The 19255-nt window shown below is 37.3% G+C and overlaps 1 protein-coding gene across 1 annotated transcript in view; it reads right to left on the reverse strand.

Annotated features, from left to right (window-relative positions):
- Positions 1 to 1689: 1689 nt before the first annotated feature.
- LPCAT1 (lysophosphatidylcholine acyltransferase 1) overlaps positions 1690 to 19255 on the reverse strand; it is a 63146-nt gene continuing 45580 nt past the window's right edge. The window contains exons 10-14 of the mRNA XM_068396698.1: positions 18599 to 18724; positions 11715 to 11865; positions 10706 to 10804; positions 7308 to 7446; positions 1690 to 2570 (exon numbers count right to left, since the gene is read on the reverse strand). Coding sequence (XP_068252799.1) covers positions 2386 to 2570; positions 7308 to 7446; positions 10706 to 10804; positions 11715 to 11865; positions 18599 to 18724 — 700 coding nt within the window. The 3' untranslated portion in view covers positions 1690 to 2385. The remainder of the gene's footprint in view (positions 2571 to 7307; positions 7447 to 10705; positions 10805 to 11714; positions 11866 to 18598; positions 18725 to 19255) is intronic.

Consider the following 19255-nt stretch of genomic DNA (forward strand, 5'->3'; position numbering starts at 1 on the left):
CTGTCTGTTCTGTTTTCAAAACCTCCAGTGCAGGTAGGCTCCTCACCCCACCTGGAATACCCCATTCTCCTTGGCTTAATTAGGTGTATTGTAAGGACATTTTCCTAAAGCTTAACTTGCCTTTTAAATGACTAGCCTGCATCTACCATCAATGTGGAGAAAAGACTGTTCCTGTCTTCTCTGTAGCAACTTCTTCCATATTTGAAGACTGTTTTCAGATCTTCCTTCAGTCTCCTCTTCTTTGTATTAAAAAAAAAAAAAAAAGATTAAAGTATCCTTGAGTACTTTCTGTCCTCCAGACTCTATCCAGCTACTCCCCATCTTTCTCAGGTGCCCCAACACAGACAGGTTGGTGGCACATCTTCAGGTAAGACCTTATCACACCTTGGTAACACAGAAATACCACCACACTTCTCACAAGCTACACTGTTGATGCATTCTCTATAATGAGTATCTTTTCTGCAGCAATGAGTTAACAGTGCTTAGTTTGTCATACTCTGTACCACCCCTGCCCTAAGATGTTTTATGCAGTAATACCCACCCCCTTCTCTGTTTGCGCAGCTGACTATTCCTACCCAAGTGTAGTTCCTCACATGCCTTATTTTTCCAAATCATTTCTCCTATTTTTCATGATCATTTTTAATTCAAATGTTGTCTGCCAGTCTGCTGCAGCCCTGTCAGCTTGGCATGCGTTACACCTAGACATATCAAAAATTTAATTACTACCTCCAAATGAGGACCTACCTTCACATACCCCACAGAAAGAGTAATTTCTTACATTTTTTCCCCCATACTCTTTCAATTAAAGCCAGTTTCAGTTTGGAGACTTGCGAAATACAGTCAGGGATTTCTAAGGACACATTCCAATACCCTAATGAGCTTTAAAACACCTCCTGCTATTTAAAAAAAAAATAAAGAAAGAAAGCATTTAGTACAGATAGATTTCCTTCTGCTAAAATTCCTCCTTTTCTATCTAGTTTTAAATTACTCTAATGTGGGAGATTCAAATCTCAGCAGCAGTTTTCCAATCACAAAACCATCATATTTTAGCACAGCCCTACAAAACTAGTCGCAGAAATGATTTGAAAATTTTTTGTTTGTTTGGAAGTAGAGTTGCCATCATGAGTTATTTTGTGACAGCGTCCTCCTTCCTGCTCCTTGAGGCTTTTGTCACATTTCCTAATCAGTGAAGCTCTGTGGTTTTATAATAATTTAAATTTTTCTCTGAGACCTCCATTGGTAATTAAGGCATCTGGCTTTACAAAATGAAAGATAAGAAACATTACTAATACAAGTGTTTTAGGTTGCTTTGTTTTTGGTTTTTTTTTTTAAGCAGTTCTAAACTATTTTAAGCTTCATAAATGTTATATGCAGTATACGTAATGTTGCTACAGAGATTTAACTAGCATTTCTTCAGGATGTTCTGCAACTTGTTGCTGGCTTGGCCTCTGAAGTAATGGCAACCTTTTCAAACTTGTGCGGATGCAACAGTTTTCATAGTGTGTTCCATGCTAAGTTATCTGTACATACAGGCTTGCTACAAAAGAAATCTGTGATTCCCGATAAATCTAGATCAATACAATTGTGTAAACATCTCCCATTTAAATGTTGGGTGGTCACGATTTGAATTGATTATAACAGAAGAGCACAAATAGTTTTGTCATGTATTTGCAAACAGTATGTGGCATGTCAGTTTGGAAAAAATTCACATTTAATTGCATCCAGAAGATTACAGTAGAAAAGTGTTGGGGTAAGGGATAAGGAGCCTTTCCTTTTCATTCTACCATGGAACAGATTGAAAGAGAAACAATTTTGTCATTCAACAATAGAAATAAAAAGTAATCCTTAGCAAGTTTTGCATTATTGTTTCCAAACTGTTCACTGAAACCAAAACAAAGGGCCAAAATGTGCTTGCCTTGCCCAAGCGAATAATCCCACTGAAATCAACAGGACTGACTATGCAAATATGGACAGCAAAGTTTGGCCCCAAATAAACATCCCCATAACTAGGGAAAACACTAATCACCAAAGTGCACTTAACACCATAGTAGCTACAGTTTCTTTATACATGCACAGTTTGTGCGACACTTTGTACATGAAACTAGCCAATATAAATAAGTGTGCCGCTTCCTTTTAAATATGAACATTAACAATGAAGCACATTCACATTTTTGCCTTTCAAAGACCTTTTTGAAAAAAATAAAACCACCTCCCCCAAAGTAACCTGGAACATGTTAAATATAGCACGTATGATTCAAAGAACGGTATTAAGGTAGAAGAAATTTCACACACAAAACTGGTATTTGCTGTATAATTGGAGTGACTTATGAAGATCCCAAGAAAAGACAATCCTCTCACCAGGAGAGGAAGGTAACAGTTGTAGTGTTAATTCAGTTTCTTCTGCAGGGGCTTGTTTTTATCTTCAGCATTTTCAGGGCTGAAGTCAGTACAGATACCATTAGGAGCAGAAAGAGGTAAAGTCTCCAAGCCACTCTCAGCTCCCATCTGATCAGCATAGAGATAGTCTTCTGCAAAGTGTGGGTGCAATTCAGCAAATCTGTCGAAGTCATCTAAAAAAAAAAAAAAATGTTGTTATATAGAATCAGCTTTTTGAAACAGAAGGATGCTAAATTTGAACACTTACACATATATAATCACAAGATCATTTTGGAGAAAAACAGCAGCAGTTAACATAATGCTATCCCCATTGCTTGTTTTAGCTTCTCAGCAGAAGTTAACCACAACCCCAGAGCTGAGAAGCTACTAAGAGTTATCTAAGCCCTCTTAAAACACTTCAGACCAGAGCTTAGCTTGTATGGTGAGGGGATAAAAAGGTTCAGATTTGCATTAAAATGCATGAGGAGCACCAGATACCCTGACACAGCATCTCACTGTTCACTGGGGGAAGCCCTCCAGCTGAGGAACAATGAACAGCAAGAGTAGTCCTTTCTTAGAATCTGGGAAGTCTTTTGCAAACATTCCCTTTAATGCTTTGCACTCATAATTCTCTTCAACCTAACAGTAGCTGTCATTGCTGCCTTCCACTTTCAAGATTTCAGCATTTCAAAACTCCTAGTATTTTAGACAATAATATTGTAAGAAGATAATTAATTTGTAACACATTATGAAAAAAACAGATTTTAATGTTGGATACTAATAAGATAATAAAAAGAGCAAAACTAGTTCTTGGGGGAGCGGGGAATCCTTAACATCAAGAAGTAACGTCTTGTGTTAAAAATCAGACATTGAAGCCTTGTCACAATTTACCGATATGACTGCTTATTCAGACATGATTTGAACACAAGATACTGTACAGGATCCAAGTCATAAGAAGCTATTCTTATAATGTAAAGTGACACTGGAAAAAGCTGGATGTGAACATTATCACTAACTCAGTCACCTACAGTGTATCACACACTACCCACTCAAATTCACTGTGTTATCTCAGAAGAGCTCACGATCAGACGATGCCGTGAGTTCCCTGGAGTGCAGCGCGGATGACAGCTGAAGTTGCCTTTCAGAGGAGTGAAGCTCAGTTCCTCCTGGTACAACTGGGCTGGTGTGGAAGAAGGGAACTACCACATCTTTCCCTCTCCGCCACCCTTCTCTGTCTGAGATGACATGTTTTTTTCAATATTGCAACGGGCAAGGGAATGTCATTTGGCTCAGAGGGGCACTGACGCTATACGTTAACCCTGCCTCTGAACTGCTGCAAAGGGATAGGTGGGGAGAATGCAATAAACATAATTTCATCCTTCCAAAACCAAAGAATTGGTTATCTTTTATCCACAGTTTATATGGATCTAAGGTATTTCGGACCCTGTAACTTCAACAAAAGCTGATGATGTTCATGCCATGAAAACCAACACCATCATCTGTGCTGAAAAACCTGTATGTACAACAGGCTGATTGATCATGTCAACGATCAAGTCTTTTCTTTCGATAATATGTAATGTAAGTTCACCTTCTTTTTTAAATAATCTCATAGCAAAGAATGGGATGCATCTGAGAATGTGATTGCCCAGAGAAGTTGTGGATGCCCCCTCCCTGGCAGTGTTCAAGGCCAGGTTGGATGGGGCTTTGAAGGAAGATGTCCCTGCCCATGGCAGGGGGGTTGGAACTAGATGATCTTTAAGGTCCCTTCCAACCCAAACCATTCTATGATTTGACCTTTTTCAAGAAGGAAACGTAGAACATTCATTTATATTTAAAATATTTAACAGCGGTGGTAATTGCAATAATAACATTAGAAACACTTGAGTGCAAGCTGATCCATCAGAATCAAAACAGTTAAGCGCATTCAGTGAACCCAACGTAGTACGTTATTTTTCTGCAGCTAACAAGAAGAAAGCAATCAGCTATCACACTTAACTAGGTCTGGCCTGTGGCCGGAACATGAAAGCATTCCCTTTTTTCACATGGACACTTCAAGCCTGTCCCAAGGATCTATTCCTTTTTGTAACAACACATACAATGTGTGCATCCATGAAAAAATACCCTTTTTTGGGAAAAAAATAATTTTGCTTCCTATTCCTACTAAGAGGAACAAGACAAAAAGAAGGAAAGAACCCAAAGTGGAGTTCTTCAAGACTGCTGTCTATACTTTTGCATTAAGCATGCATATGTACTACAAAAAACTGTAAGAGGTTTTTCTCCTGCCTTTGCAATACCCTCCTAGTACTATGCTCCTGATGGAGATGTATGTTCATTAATCTCCTCTAGTTTTTGTTCCCTCTCAGCAACAGAATTACTTTAGTGTACAGGAACTTAATAGGATAATCCTATGGTTAACATAGGTAAGGATACTACATTTTAAAGAACAAATAATTCTTCCTTCTCTGAATGTTCATCCATACAGATACTCACAATACTGCCAATCCCTCCTTTCTTCTTGTTACCAGCAAGCAAGGCTGAGTCTTCAGAACACTTCTCCAGTCATCATTTGTCTATCAACAGCAGGTGGAGAGTTTCCTAGAATTTGCGATGCCCACCTACGGAACCTATTCAAATTCTCCAGAATCGTGTCTTAAGATTGAGAAATCTTGCCTCCCTCTAGATTACAGTGAAGGGATGAGCTTTGGAATCAAGGTGCATCTAAACATCTAAACTAAACAGTTAAGCCAACAGCACACTGCTTAGGAGAACTAAAACAATACACAGATCTATGGCAACTACTGTCTTTTCAAACATGCAACAAAAATCCAGACTTCTAACAATTCAGATCCAAGATTATCAATCTAGTTATACAATCTCAATTTTGCTATTGGTTATTCTGTTTACCTGCAACCTGAGCTTCTCCTTTGAGAAAAGAGCTCTGGCTTCAAGGACTCTACTATATGTGCAGCAATTTCAGTTTGATACTTTGGATATTTTATTTTTTGTTCTTACAAGTAAGACTGAAGACTTAATGTTCCTGCTTCACATTCCAATACCCTAGAAAGAAGGAGCTTGTGAGCAGACTCCTCTGCTGGGTGTATCCAAAGTAATGTCAGTACTCTTCCACCAGATACAAAGTTTTGTTTTTTCAGAACTTGTCTGGACAATGCCTTCAGAAAAGGTGTAGTCTGCAAGTTTTCCACCTCTCCTTTCAGTATTTTAGTGCAACAAATTGAGTATTTGGAAAGCTGCACATATTCTCATGAAAGGCAAGAGATTGAATATTTATGGCAAGAATTTTCAAGACAGAAATGCAATACCGAAAGTTTATTTTCATCTTCTAAATCTCTACCACAATAAATTGGACATTTATTCTTACTATTAAGCTTTCCGATATGTTAAAATCTCAGTGCAATGTTTATATTATAAAGTGACCACTTCTCTTGGAAAAAGATCCAAGCAAAATTTCAAAGAATTGATGTAAACACCATCCTAATTTGTGTAGCCTCACAACAGACTACTCTTGACTGCAGAAAATAAAATAGTGAAAATGAGAGCTAGGCACTTCAGTGGCCACTGCTGTGGCTCAGCGGTCCAGATTTTCTTGTGGTGGGAACATACAAGATAGTATGGGAAAAGTGCAGATTTAAATGCAACTAAGTACTATTAACAATGGATATTAAAATATGAATTCTTTAGTAACTCATATGAACTGGTCTGAGTTCACTTGTACATTACTTCAAATTTAGCTATTCGCAAACAATGAAGTGTGCCAAAATTAGAGTTCTGCTAGACTTGCCAGCTTAGATTCTGTGCTGGTATTTTTGAAGCTGGTGATGAGGATGGGGGGAGGGAGAAAAAAAAAGAAAAAAGAAAAAGAGTTGAGTCACCACCCAAATGAATTGGGAAACAACAAGAAGAAACAGAGATAGGCAGGAAAAAGGCAATACCATAGGATGGACATGGAAATGCTGAGGATGTGACACATGAGACATACAGAAAGGAAAGGGGTAGTACAGCAGGAATCAAGAAGGAAAGACAGAGCAGTCAGGAAAAAAGGGAAGGACAGTGGCAATGATACTCATTCCAAGAACTCTAAAATAGTTCCGTAGTTGAAGAATTAATGGTGTAGAAATTGCGATTCACTAACACTGATGTCTTCATTTGTAAGATTTTTACAAATTAAATACATACTGATTATCCTGAAGGAAAACCACTAGAACAGGGCATGTTATGAGATGGAGATATGTGGTATATTGGCTATCAACAACTCAGTTCATACCCAAATGATACAACTAAATTTAGAACCTTACTGCACAAGAGATGAAGAATCTGAAGTAACACACAAGTGCTTTGACTCCTAGCATAATCTATTCACCTAGATCTCAATTTTTCAAATGCAACTTTCTCACCTCCATATCACCTGCATTATAGACTACATATTGAGCAGCCTGGTTGATACTCCCTCATTTACCCCCTGCAACATACACTCGTGCCTTATTTTCAAAGAGGCTGAGAAATTATTATGGGAATAGAAAATCGTATATCCCCTTATATTCTGGGAGCGCAGAAATAGTGGGGAACAGACAAAACAACAGGACATAGCTAAGATAGCTTTCTTAAAAATACATATTCACATACATGTAAAGTCACAGAACAGAATATGCTGAAAGAGCTAACCTAGGTATTGCCTGACTTAACATGGTAGGGAAAACCTCTGAAGACATGTCAACATAACATTTGATATTTAAAGGTGAAACTCAATTTTTTTTTAAATGTAAATTTACTTTGTCTGCAGTGTTTTTATTACTAAAGTCAACAAGTCAACTAATAAGGTAAAGTTTAATAAAAATGTAACTGGTTTGTATACCAACATGAGTTCAAACAACTCTGACATTTTGTGACAGTTCAGATCCACTTAAAATACTTACCATATGTAATCTCTCCTTTTTCTTCTTCATCTACAGCTCTAAAAAGATGCGTAACATCAATCTGTGACACACCCATGGCAGTCTTCAGAATATGAGCTAAATCCTCTTCTATTATAGTTCCATTTTCTGACTGGTACAGCTATGAATCAAGACAGCAAGATAGCATTCAGCTTTGCAATTATTTAACTCCTATAAACAGCACGACACTAAGAAGTTATGCAAAATTAAAATTTGGTATTGGAAATTCTAGTTGCTCTCAGATTGATGTGATCTACTAAGGATTTCTGATTAGTTGGGGAAAAGACAGAATTGATTATTAGTTCACCTGTGTACGCTTAGAAAGTAAAGCTTGCTATATTCAGAAAAAACCCTTGTGTTTACATGCCTAACCATTGCAGTTTCAGTGATATTCAGAGACAAGACTGTTTAACGCTAACATGCTTTGCAGATACGTAACTAAGAATAATTTTTAGTCCATTGAACTACGTGTTCGAACTCCAAGAGAGTCCGTGGAATCAGGAGATACATTTAGGTCAGTCTAAAGCAGATATCATTTCCACTTGGTCAGATGTAAAACCCAAGATTCCTTTGACCAACATCCAACTGATTCAACAGCCAGTTTGCATAAAATGCCTACATCTAAATGGCCTTGTATTAATTTGGAGAATCCTACCCCATAAAGTGACAGGCCTATAATTTTCTACAAATACTTATTCTAGAAAATAATAATTTGCATATTCTTAAGTCGTGAAGCAAATAGTTTCCTCACAGAATTAGCTTTACTACTGACAGATTGATAACTAAAAATAATTGTTCATAGTTTCATTCTATCTTTGTATATGTACAGTGTTTTCCCCTAAAAAAAAAGAACCTTTTTCAAAACATCTGTAACAAATACAACTTCATTAAACTTTCTAAAATAACTCAATTTGCCTAGGCAATGGAAATTGAGACAGAAGAGTTTCTGAAACATCCTTGTCTCATTTTCAAGCATGACAACACTGCAAATATTGAACCATGTAAAAAATACCATTTTGGAAACTTCCTTTTAGTTTTTCTACATCATTGAGAAGGTGGGAACTGATGAGATTAAACAGAACAGGCGTAAGGAGGTTTTTTTTCACACAAGCAGAAGTTGCTGTCATGAGACAGCACACCTCAATGGAATAAAAAAAGTCAGTGGAATAAAAAAAATTTAAGTTCCATGGAAGACAACATTCATGCTCAAATCAGGAATCTTGCCTTTTCCTCCCTAGCACCTAACTTGCACACTTTCACAAGGAGTAGGGGCAAGGACAAGACATTTGTTTAATAAAATCTGCTATATTTTCACAGATCAAGCAGTCAGAAGGTGATACTTGATGGTAAGGCTCACAAGCTTCATACTGGCAAGATTTACAGCACCCTTTTGTTTCCTGAGCAATTAGGGAGGGAGGAAGCATAGCACTTACACTGTGAGTGCTGCTCTTAGACTTGATTGCCATAATCCCCCCCTTCTTTTAATTGCCCACCGCATTAGAACTCTGGTGGCTCAGTAACTCCTATTTTTCAAGTTCTTCGGCCATATACTAAACGCTTCCACTCTGACAACTTGTTCAGCTACGTGAAATGTTGCACTTCATCCCTCAAAACAGATGACAAGGTGCTTTGCAAAAAGTAGCACATGGCAGAGGACAGCAACTGTTCAAAATCACAGTTAATAACTGGCTAGATCCTTCAGTGGCTCCCAAGAAGCTGTGTGGGTATCTTACTGTACACGAACACAGGAAAGAGGAGGAAGAAAGGATTAAAAACAAGTTCTCTTTCCCTTTTTTCTAAAATCCTGTGGGCAAAATTTCCTCAGCTGAAGACTTTTTAACCATTCCAAACATCACTAGCAGGATAAAATGAGCCATACCTGCTTCCCCTTGTTGAGTGCTTCCCCTTCTTCATACATGCATAGAACTTCTTTGCAGTTCTACGGTTAGCTTTACGTTTTGCAATTAACTAGGGAGCTCAAAATTATGTATTACAAAAGCTGAAGAATAGAGCAGGTAGCGAAGAACAGAATCTTTTTAAGAAAGAGTTCTATTACCTTAAAGTTAGATGCTTTCAAAAATAATTACCTAATCTGAGCTTTTCTTCCTCTAAAATGGTAAATGTATAGTTCACATTATGCATCATGACAGCTAAATTTCACTGAAATACTGCCCAAAAGCCACCGTCAAGTTTACTTAAACCTTTTTCATTTCAGTATGAAGACACAGAGCCGACCAAACAGCACCTGACCATTTCTCTATGCTGTTATATAGATCAAATGGAGTAAGGGTGGGCAGAGACCTTTCTGCTTTTCCCTCAGAAATAGCAGTAAGTAACAGCAGCTATTAGAGGCAGATTTCCCCCAATATTTGTAGGAAGTAAGTATTTTTGTTCCTTCCTCTTTTGTTAAATTTGTTTGATACTGGCCAAAGGGTAAGAATGATAGATGTGAACACTAAACATTCACAGGAGCCTCATTTATTTAGCAAAACAGTTAAGAGAATAATACAGGTATGCTGAAGAACCTGAAAACAACTACTCAGAAAATAAGGCTGCCACACAGGACCACGCAAATGAATGTTCTCAACTTCATGCATTCACCAGTGATGACAGCATCAAGAGTTAGTACTCTTCAGTTTCAGTAACTCTAAAGACCATGTGAGTTCAAGGCAAAGATGATGCAGGATGCAGCAGAGTTTGCGTGTTGAAATAGCAATATTAAAGAAATTAATTAAAAAGTAATAAATCAAGGTGTCAGACAAACCCACTGGAATGGCAAATATTAAGTATTGCTGCTGTCTCTTTCCCAAAAAGCCTGCATTAACCATCTATGCTGATGCTACAACAACCCACTGAGGCTAGAACAAGATCAGGAGCACTTCTGGGAAGCATAAGTCTGGGCAGAGACTGCAGGACCAACACAGAAACTTGCTAAGACTAAGAGGGAAGAAAATCTTATCAAGAAGATAAAAGGGGGTAAAAAGATTAATCTCTATTAACATGTAGGAAAAGTTTTTAAACATTAACTTGAAAATAAGATTTGATTAAAACATTTTAAAAGAAGTAAGCACAGCTCATTAGCCTTTGTTTTAGAGGAATCAATACAAAGGGCTTCAGGTTTGAGACACCATGTGCTGAAAAAGATTCTACCAGACTTCCACAGAGAACAATTTCAAACTGCAAACTTCCATAACTTTACATGACTTAAACTTGCAGTGCATTCCCTCTGAACATGACCTCTTAATCTAACTTTCCATTACTGTTACTTTAAAATGTAATTAAGTATTAAAAGGGCATGTGAAACAACCTTCTGTTAAGTCTAATGGCAGTATTAATAATTTCTAAAAATAAAATACATAGAGGAAGAAAATGCTACTTACCTGAAATGCCAACTGAATTGTTTCCAGAGTTTTGGATGGCTTACAGACAACTGACAGAGCAACGACAAATTCCCGAATGTCAATTATGCCATCTTCATTCTGTGAAAGAAAATCTCACCTCAAAATACTGCAATTTGTCTGCGAACTTTTCTAAATAACTAACAGTTGCTAAAGATGCAGAATATTCAGAAAGATCATTACATATGCCACTGCAAAAAAGGTCTCACTGAAATAGAATTAATTCAGGGCAAGAACCTGGGTCATCAGAGCTCTGCAGGCCCTTTTCAGAGTCTCAGTCAGAAGTCATAATTCAAGGATTCTTAGAAGACAGTGCTGCAGCTATCACTCTTCACTTGTATATTTACAATTTTTACGTTAAACCATCTGAATTACCGGGTTGAAATTAAAATCAGAGAACCAGAGGGCAAGGTAGCCTAATTTAAGCCCAGAATATATGACATCTGCTCTTTGGTCTAAGACAGAACACTGTGGACATATCCATCTCCTGGTCCAAACAGCAACTCATCCAGACAAAGATAATAGTCATTTCTCCATCCTGACCGACTGCCAGAGGAATGAAAAACTGGCTCATTTGCCAAGTTCCTAGGTCCTTCGGGTTTCAGGCATCCTAGAAGAACAAGTGATTTATTTACAAGGTAAGTGAAATATCAGCTAATAGGCACTGCATTCAGTAGCAACAAGCTGCAGCAGAGGTTTAGCCTGAACTCATCTTTCTTCCTCTTCATATTTTGCATCTAGAAAGAAAAACCAGTTTTGTCCAACTGACACTCCTTTTAACTTCTGCCTGAATGAATGCTTTATTTAGTTGATGATAGGTGCTCTTACCTTGCTGAAAGAGAAATGCAGTAGGCAAATATGGTGGTGAAGTGCTCAAAAGCACTTAGCACTGGCCCAAATCAGACCTCAGTGAATTCAACTGGAACAGAATTAGGCTAAAGCAGAGTTTACTAAAAGCAGTACAACTTCTAAACATGATGTCGTTTCTTACCTCAAAAAGCGCAAACATACTTTCTAACGTGTCAGAAACTGGAAATTCCAAGTATGCTGAAAATTCTTTAAGATCAACCTTTTCTTTTTTCATTTTCATGGCACTTGCAGCATATTTATCAAGATCATCTTCAAGTGTTTCTGGCTTCAACCTAGAAAGATATTATTTTTGCACATTTTAAAAATAAACCCAGTTTTAACAATACAAATTTCAATATACCAAATGAAGCAATGGATGATAACTGTGTAAAACATTACAAAATCTGGAATCAGAATTACTAAGTAACTTTATTATAAAATAAAGTATTCCTGTAATTTTAAGGCTCCCATTAATTCTTGAACCGCTTAGGAACCCTGGTCATAAACTTGTGTCCTTTATTCTACCTTGATTATAAGCTGTACGTGTAAGCAGTTCAACATGAACAAGAAACACAGTCTAGAACTAGCTAATAAGAAATACCAGGCATGGAAAACTAGGTGGGATTTAGGTCACTTGAATATGGCTGTATTGTAGGACAGTAACATAAACCAATTACAATTCCAAATTTACTAATGTCACTGAACAGGAAAGACCTGATGCATCTTGCCTGAAAGAAATCAGGGATTACATATCAGCGATTATACTGTTAATCCTGTTTGTCAGTCCTCATTTCTCACATACAGTCTAGAGTTGGTCACCATTACAAGGTGATGCAAACAAAGTTATAGCAGTTAACACAGCTACAGAAGTTCCCTCAGTCCTTCTGACTGCAAAACCAGATTTTGACTGATGAATGAACAGTTTTATATTTATGTAGATATCTGCTGCACGGTTGTTTTTTCACGCTTTGTGAAAATAAGTCTTACTATGAATATAATAAATGGTGCTGCAGGTATGTGGGGAAAAGTAAATTCCCTCCCTAATACACCATCAACCAAATCTTGATTAGTATGTTTCCTCTGAACTGATTTATGGTAACGTGGGCATCCAAACTTTCCAGTCTGAAGACAAAAGAAGCCAATAAAGTCTTCTACAATATTCTTCTGCAGTCATCTGTTTTGCTGTTTGCTGCTGCAGACAAGGAAAAGTAGTTATTTACAGAACTCACAAGCTCACAGCAGAATTGTTCCCAGACTGCAGCTGGGACTCCTCAGCAGCTTCCTCTCAGTGACAAGAATGAATAAAATACTTAATATCAGCACTCTCAGGAGCTTCCGAAAAAAAATAAGAGCATTTCTGATAGGAAGATTATCCGATACATCAGCCTCAGACCTTGGTTGTTTGCTGAAATGACCCTTCCTAATAATCACTGCTTTTAAGCAAAAATGCTGTCTGCCATTAGCTAAACTGACGTACCAAAAATGTACTAACTAAACAACACCAAGCCCTGTATTTCTGAATTATAAGACCTGAACATGCAAGAATTCTTCCAGACACCTGTGGCCCCTGCAGAACATTCGTGTTCTCCATCCTGGCATTAAAGCACCTATCTTAAATTTTGGTCCAACACTATAAAAAGAGCAGCAGAACACTCCTCTGAAACATTCATTTTCCATTATTAAGTAGAAAAGTAGCAGGAACAATGACAAAGGAATCCATGGAGGATTTGAGATGCACGCAGAACTCAGCTTCTCACACGCAGGATTACATATAAGAAGTGTTCACAGATAATACATCCCCACTGAAGTAGCTGAAATAGATTTTAACTGTAGGATGAAGGACAGCTGGCATCTGAATCCTCCCTTGAGATAAGCCACCATCGACACAGAATATGCCATCTAATTCAGCCAGATTTGATTTGCAATGAATTGACTCAAAATTCACCTAGAACCGAGTGAGTACTCGTTTGGTGAGTAGTATTCAAGACTTGTGAGATCTCCTCTTCACCAGTCAATTAAGTCCAAAAAGCTAGAAAGTTTGAAGGCAAAACCTCGTGCAGAAAGTAGCATGGCTTACCACAAATCTTACAGACATCTTGTGGTTTGGATTTTACAAATAGAGAAAGAGATGTGAGCAAATCTCAAAAAGAGTATGTGGATCAGTGAGGCAAACTTATTGCTTCAGCTTGAGCATGACTGCATTGTACTTCTGGTAATTCAAGGTGGGCTCACTTCTCTCTAGCCCTTTCAGAATCAGAAAGTAATTGATGTGTGGATGACTGTGACGTACCATGCTGAAGTCTTTTGAAGCCAAGTGTTGCAAATACCACAACAGGTTCTGAACCAATGTGAAATGGGTTGAATGTCTCAGTTCCTTTAAAATTGTTATTTTTATCCCAACAGAGGCTATAAAAGCTAAAAAGCCAACAGTGGATGTCTTTGCTCATGAAATCATGCTTGCTTGCCTAATGCTTCCATGCAGGATCTAGGCTTTACAATACATAACATTATTTGCTGTTGTGGTGTTTTGCTTCATTTTTTCAGGCCAGTGCCCACTAAAGAGAAGAAAAAGTCATTCCCGAGCCCCTGAAGATGGAAAGGGCATTCTTCAAGATTAACAGCTCTGAACATTAAATCCTTCTCAGCAGACTTCACAAGGAAAACCAGATCCCTGAAGGTAGGGTATTTTCAGCATAATTACCACTATTTTTAGCAAGTGAGATGTCTTACCTCCTTAAAGCTAATTTTAGCTGTATTTGACTATTTGAAAACAAACTAATTTCTTGCATGCTGGGAACCTGCCAAAAAACTTTTAGTGTTTCAGAGCTGGAAGTTGCATAAAAACAGCTGGATCTTGTAGCTAGCTACTGTAAACTGCAAGCTCAGAGAAACATGCCCTAAGCCAGAAAAGCACAATACATTCAGTTTTATGTTTGCTGACATACTTCTGTGCAACTTCTTGTCATAATAGAGAAAGGATACTGAACAGCTGCAAAACTGACCTTCTGGATGCTCTGGCACACTCTGCCTTGATCCATGAGTCAAGGGCTATCATGGTTGGTATTTGCTATGTTAAGCTTAATCCGTGATCACCTCCTGTAATGGACAGTATTGCTTTTATCATGAATGCAGATGGAGAACATCCTCCAGAGGTTTTTTCTTGTTATAGATGATCTCTGAACACTCTGAAGTCACGGCACTGTTAGTTAGCTGTGAGGGGTTATTACTTTGGGGATGCAAAGCTCTACCTACAGTCTGGACCACTATTTCAGGCACACATGGAGAGCAGAAGTTTGCATTGTAGTCTGAATGGTGAAGGCTGTTGAGCAAGAATAGACAGGCACCAGGCCTATGAGGCAATTATTTCCTCCTTGCAGATCTTACAAGCCTATAGGGGCATTGCCTAGTAGGATCCTCATGGCCAACTGGATAATATTGGACAATAGTTGTCAAAATGGAACTGCTGTTTAATTCAGGTCATTCTTACCAAAGTACTACGGCTTTTAAGAGACAGTAGAATTGATTCAGCACATGTAGGTTTACTAACATTGAATTTCACCAGAGACAGGGAGTGTGTAAGGAGGGAAACTTTGCAATCTTGATAAGGTGGTTCTTTGCAAAGAACCTCAGAATCTGTGTACTAAATGCCTATACCACATCAAGATCTTGCCAAATCAAAGGGTCTTGTGACACACGTATACCAATAATAAAACGCACATTCACCACGATACCGTATTATGTTCTTGCTGTAACTTTCTATACTTATTGCTTTTTGATGCACAAAGTGGAAGCCACCTATCATACTAGAAGAGAAAATGTGCCATCTTGTACAAGTCTCAATGCTGCATATCCTCCAAAAAAAAAAACTTAGAAAAAAAAGATGAAAAATCTTCATTTTTCAAGAATATTTGCAAAGAGACTTCAAATGAATAAGAAAAATCAGGAAGTAGAAAACAGTCACTAAAACAGAAGGATGTGAGACACCCTTGCTAGATGTTCCAAATCATACCTGGGGTTTTAAAATCAAAAGATTTGGGAAAAAACAACCAGGAAGCAATTAAGTAAAAATGCAGTAGCAGAGTACTGAATATTAACAAATTGAAGGGTAGACAGAAAGCAAGAGAAAAGAGACAAGATCAGTTAAAAAGAAAAATTAAGCACAGGATAAGCAAACAGATGATCCTTAATCTGGCTAGAAGTTTGATGAGGCTATAAATACTACTTGTGTTTTGTTTTGTCATTTGTTTTTTTTTTTTCTTTTCAAAAAGATGCAAAAGGCCTGGACCACTAGAATTACTTGAGCAAAATTTCAGGTTACATGAAGACCTGACTTTGTAAGACTCATCTAACAGCAAGCAGAACACAGTCACTAAAAAAAAAAAATTCTACTTCGGTTTGCAATATATGCTAGTTTTTTTTTTCTTTTTTTTGAAGAGAGGAGGGATATCTCTAATTTTCAGAAAATAAAACAATTAAAACTCAGAATAATCACAACTAAAAATATTAGAAAATTATTTAACTGAAAACTAGGAGTTCTCTAAGGAGCTACTAAGGCCTAAAAGCCACAGTTCGACAAGAAAGGGGAAGAACAATTAAGGCTAGAAGGTCCTTCTACTTCATGTGCAACATGAATGCAGGAATTAGAATGTACAGATGTTTGAGACAATAGGAACAAACGAATTCAAATCAGAACTTAAGGATCTCCTTGCAGGCAACCACCCTAAAAGCAGCTCATAAAAAGATGGAGATCAGAGATTTAATTATACTGTATTAACACTTTCTGAAGGAGAAGATACCAGAAGAGGTCTTTAATAAGGGACAAAATCTAAACAAGCTTCAATGTCTAGAACATGGTAATAGATCCAGTCAAAGTACAAACACACTTTAAACAGTGGGGTAATTAATTGTGGAATAAGTCATCAAATGAAGCAGAGGATTTACAGCGTATGAAAGATACAAAGACTGCATATAGCTTAGTAATCAGCTCACTGGTCAGACATAGATTATCAGGCTCAACAGAAGCATAACTGCTTGAGGACTAATGAATGCAGAATTTGAGAAGATGAGACTCTGATCAATTGAGCTCATTGATACAGCAGTCATTTTGCCACAGAGTTCAGCACAAGGCAGATGAGTTTCAGCCAGCTGTGACCTGGCAGCTGTATAGCTGTGTTAACAGAGCCCAAGCTCTTCATTTGATGAAGCATGAGAACTCACTGCTGTGGCTACATGGCTTCTGGACTGGATCCCATCCAGCTAAGCACAGACTAAGCAAATTTTACAGACAATGTTAATGAATCCTGTAGATACATAACATGAACAGAAATAACTCTCCAGTGTAGCAAACTGAGGTATAACTTGATTTCAAGCAATCTAAACCGAAAACAAGTCTGGAATTGCCTTACTATAAAAATCTTGCATTTAAAACTGGATGTTACCTTGAAGGCATGTTATTGCTCAAAAACAAGTATCAAGACTGGATGCAAACTCCATTGGATAAAATTTACTGCTCCAGTTATTTAGGGATGTGACTGGATGAACTTAATGCCTCCCTGGCCTCAAAACCTTTGAATGAACAGCAAAAGGACTGCATTGCCATCAAATGTGCAGTAGAGATGAAGTCATATTACAATCTTCATCCGATTGTGCCAGAAAAATACCATCATAATAGCCTTCTTACTGGCACATATCCAAATCAAGACAGGATAATGTTTCACCAATGTACAACTGCTCAAACCAGACAGAGAACTTTTGGGATGTGGGGAACCTCACTCACAAATGCAAGTAATTGTTTTAGAGGCCAAGACAAAAACCCAGAAAGGCATTATTTGAAAGAACAGCTTTAAATTGAGCAGACAGAAGCCAGACAATTTAACAAGAGGATTAAACTGAATCCTGGGATTACCAACTGCATAATAAGAGACATGAGTGGTTTTTCAGGTTGATTTTTTTGTTTTGTTTTGTTTGCTTTTTTTCCTTAGTACTGTAAATGCAGAGCCTTTGGAACAAAGCAAGAATCTTTGTTTCCCCTTAGAAGTCTCTCCTATCCTATCCTGGAAGTCTTTTCAGATGGAGGTCCCAACAATGAATTAATACATGCTTGTCATATGAATGCATAATGTATGTTGTCCTACATTCCTTATTCTCCAATAGATCTTTCTCTTCTTTTTTTCATTAATGTACACAAACTGGAAGATGAAGTAAAAATTAGTGAAAGGAAATAAAGTACAGAATGGAAACATGAAACTATGCTCTATACTTTCAGGTGAGGAGACAAAAAATGGAAAAAGGTGTTTGTATATTAAAGCAGTTAATAGGATGAGGCTGTAAATTTAGTTTGTGGTTGTTCAATAGGATAAGAAAAGAAACAGGAGAAAAATTGGAAAACAGCAACACCAAGCTCTACTATTTGGTTTATGTGAATTTTTTCACAGTTTGCTGAAGCTTTTCTGAAAGTTAAAGCCAGAGGGAACTGATGCCATGAGAAGAGAGGAGCCACACTGCATATACTAAGCCACAGTTTCATTAGAAAGTCCACCTAGCAGTAACCTACTCAAAACATCAACCACTTCTTTGTGCTTCTTGGGAAAGGGTGACCCCTCTGCCCTCACTATTATAACATTAATCCAGTCACAAGACTGCTATGGCAGCACTATTCTCCCTTCACAGATGTCACAGAAAAGGGCAACTGACTCTTAACTGTATCAAATATTAGAAATCCCACAGTATTCCTGACCCTCTTCAGGAGGTGTCTTCTAGTTTTGTTCAGGACACTTCGGACACACTGCTCACTCGTCAGACTGAAAATATGAATTTTACAACCTACTCTACTCATTAGGATCTAGGGGTGCTGCTTGCAAGCAAGAGCAGTATTGGTTTAATTTTATATTAGTGTTTCCCCAGTTGTAATATGACAACATTCCATATATATTCATAAATGCAATTATTGCTATATGAAGGGAAAACTATATAAACACAGATATACAATAAAGATGTACCTTACATATAAATATTGTATATGCTCACCCAAGGCTTCTCACAAGCTTTGCAAATTCTAAAAGACACGTGTCTGAAGGCAGACGAAGTTGTCCTTCAGCCAAAGCTAGCTGACAGTCTTCAAAAGTATAGTCTGTTACTGAAACTCCCAACGCCCTTGAATAAACCAAAGAAACACAGTAAGCAAGATAACCTAAGAAAACTGAGCAGCATCATCACTTTTTTTGTAGCAAGAAATCCTATAACAATTATGCTCCCTATTCTTAAGAATTAAAAGGAAGAGCCCATAAAAGAAAGTTCACATACAAAGAATGAAATATGGTACTCTACCCATTGCAGACCATCTATTTTGACTTTATAAGTACATGAAAACATAAAAGAACACAAGAGAAAAATTAGGCAGTGCATAGACTTTCAAAATCCTTAATATTTTCACAGAAGTTAATAACAAGGTTTTAAAAATTATTAATCTAGATCAAAATAAATATTTATTAACAATTATGTTAAATATATTATTATTACAATAGCATATTAATAAATCAATAACCACCTGAGCAGAACAACTATTACCTTCAGGTAATATTAAAATTATACAACAGGCAACATTTCTCTATAAAGAATGGATAGAACATAAAGTATAAAAGCAAGTAAGAGTTAAACTCCAAGCAAACACAAGTTATTTTTATG

The sequence above is a fragment of the Nyctibius grandis genome, chromosome 3, assembly GCF_013368605.1.
Source record: "Nyctibius grandis isolate bNycGra1 chromosome 3, bNycGra1.pri, whole genome shotgun sequence".
Taxonomy (NCBI): Eukaryota; Metazoa; Chordata; class Aves; order Nyctibiiformes; family Nyctibiidae; genus Nyctibius; species Nyctibius grandis.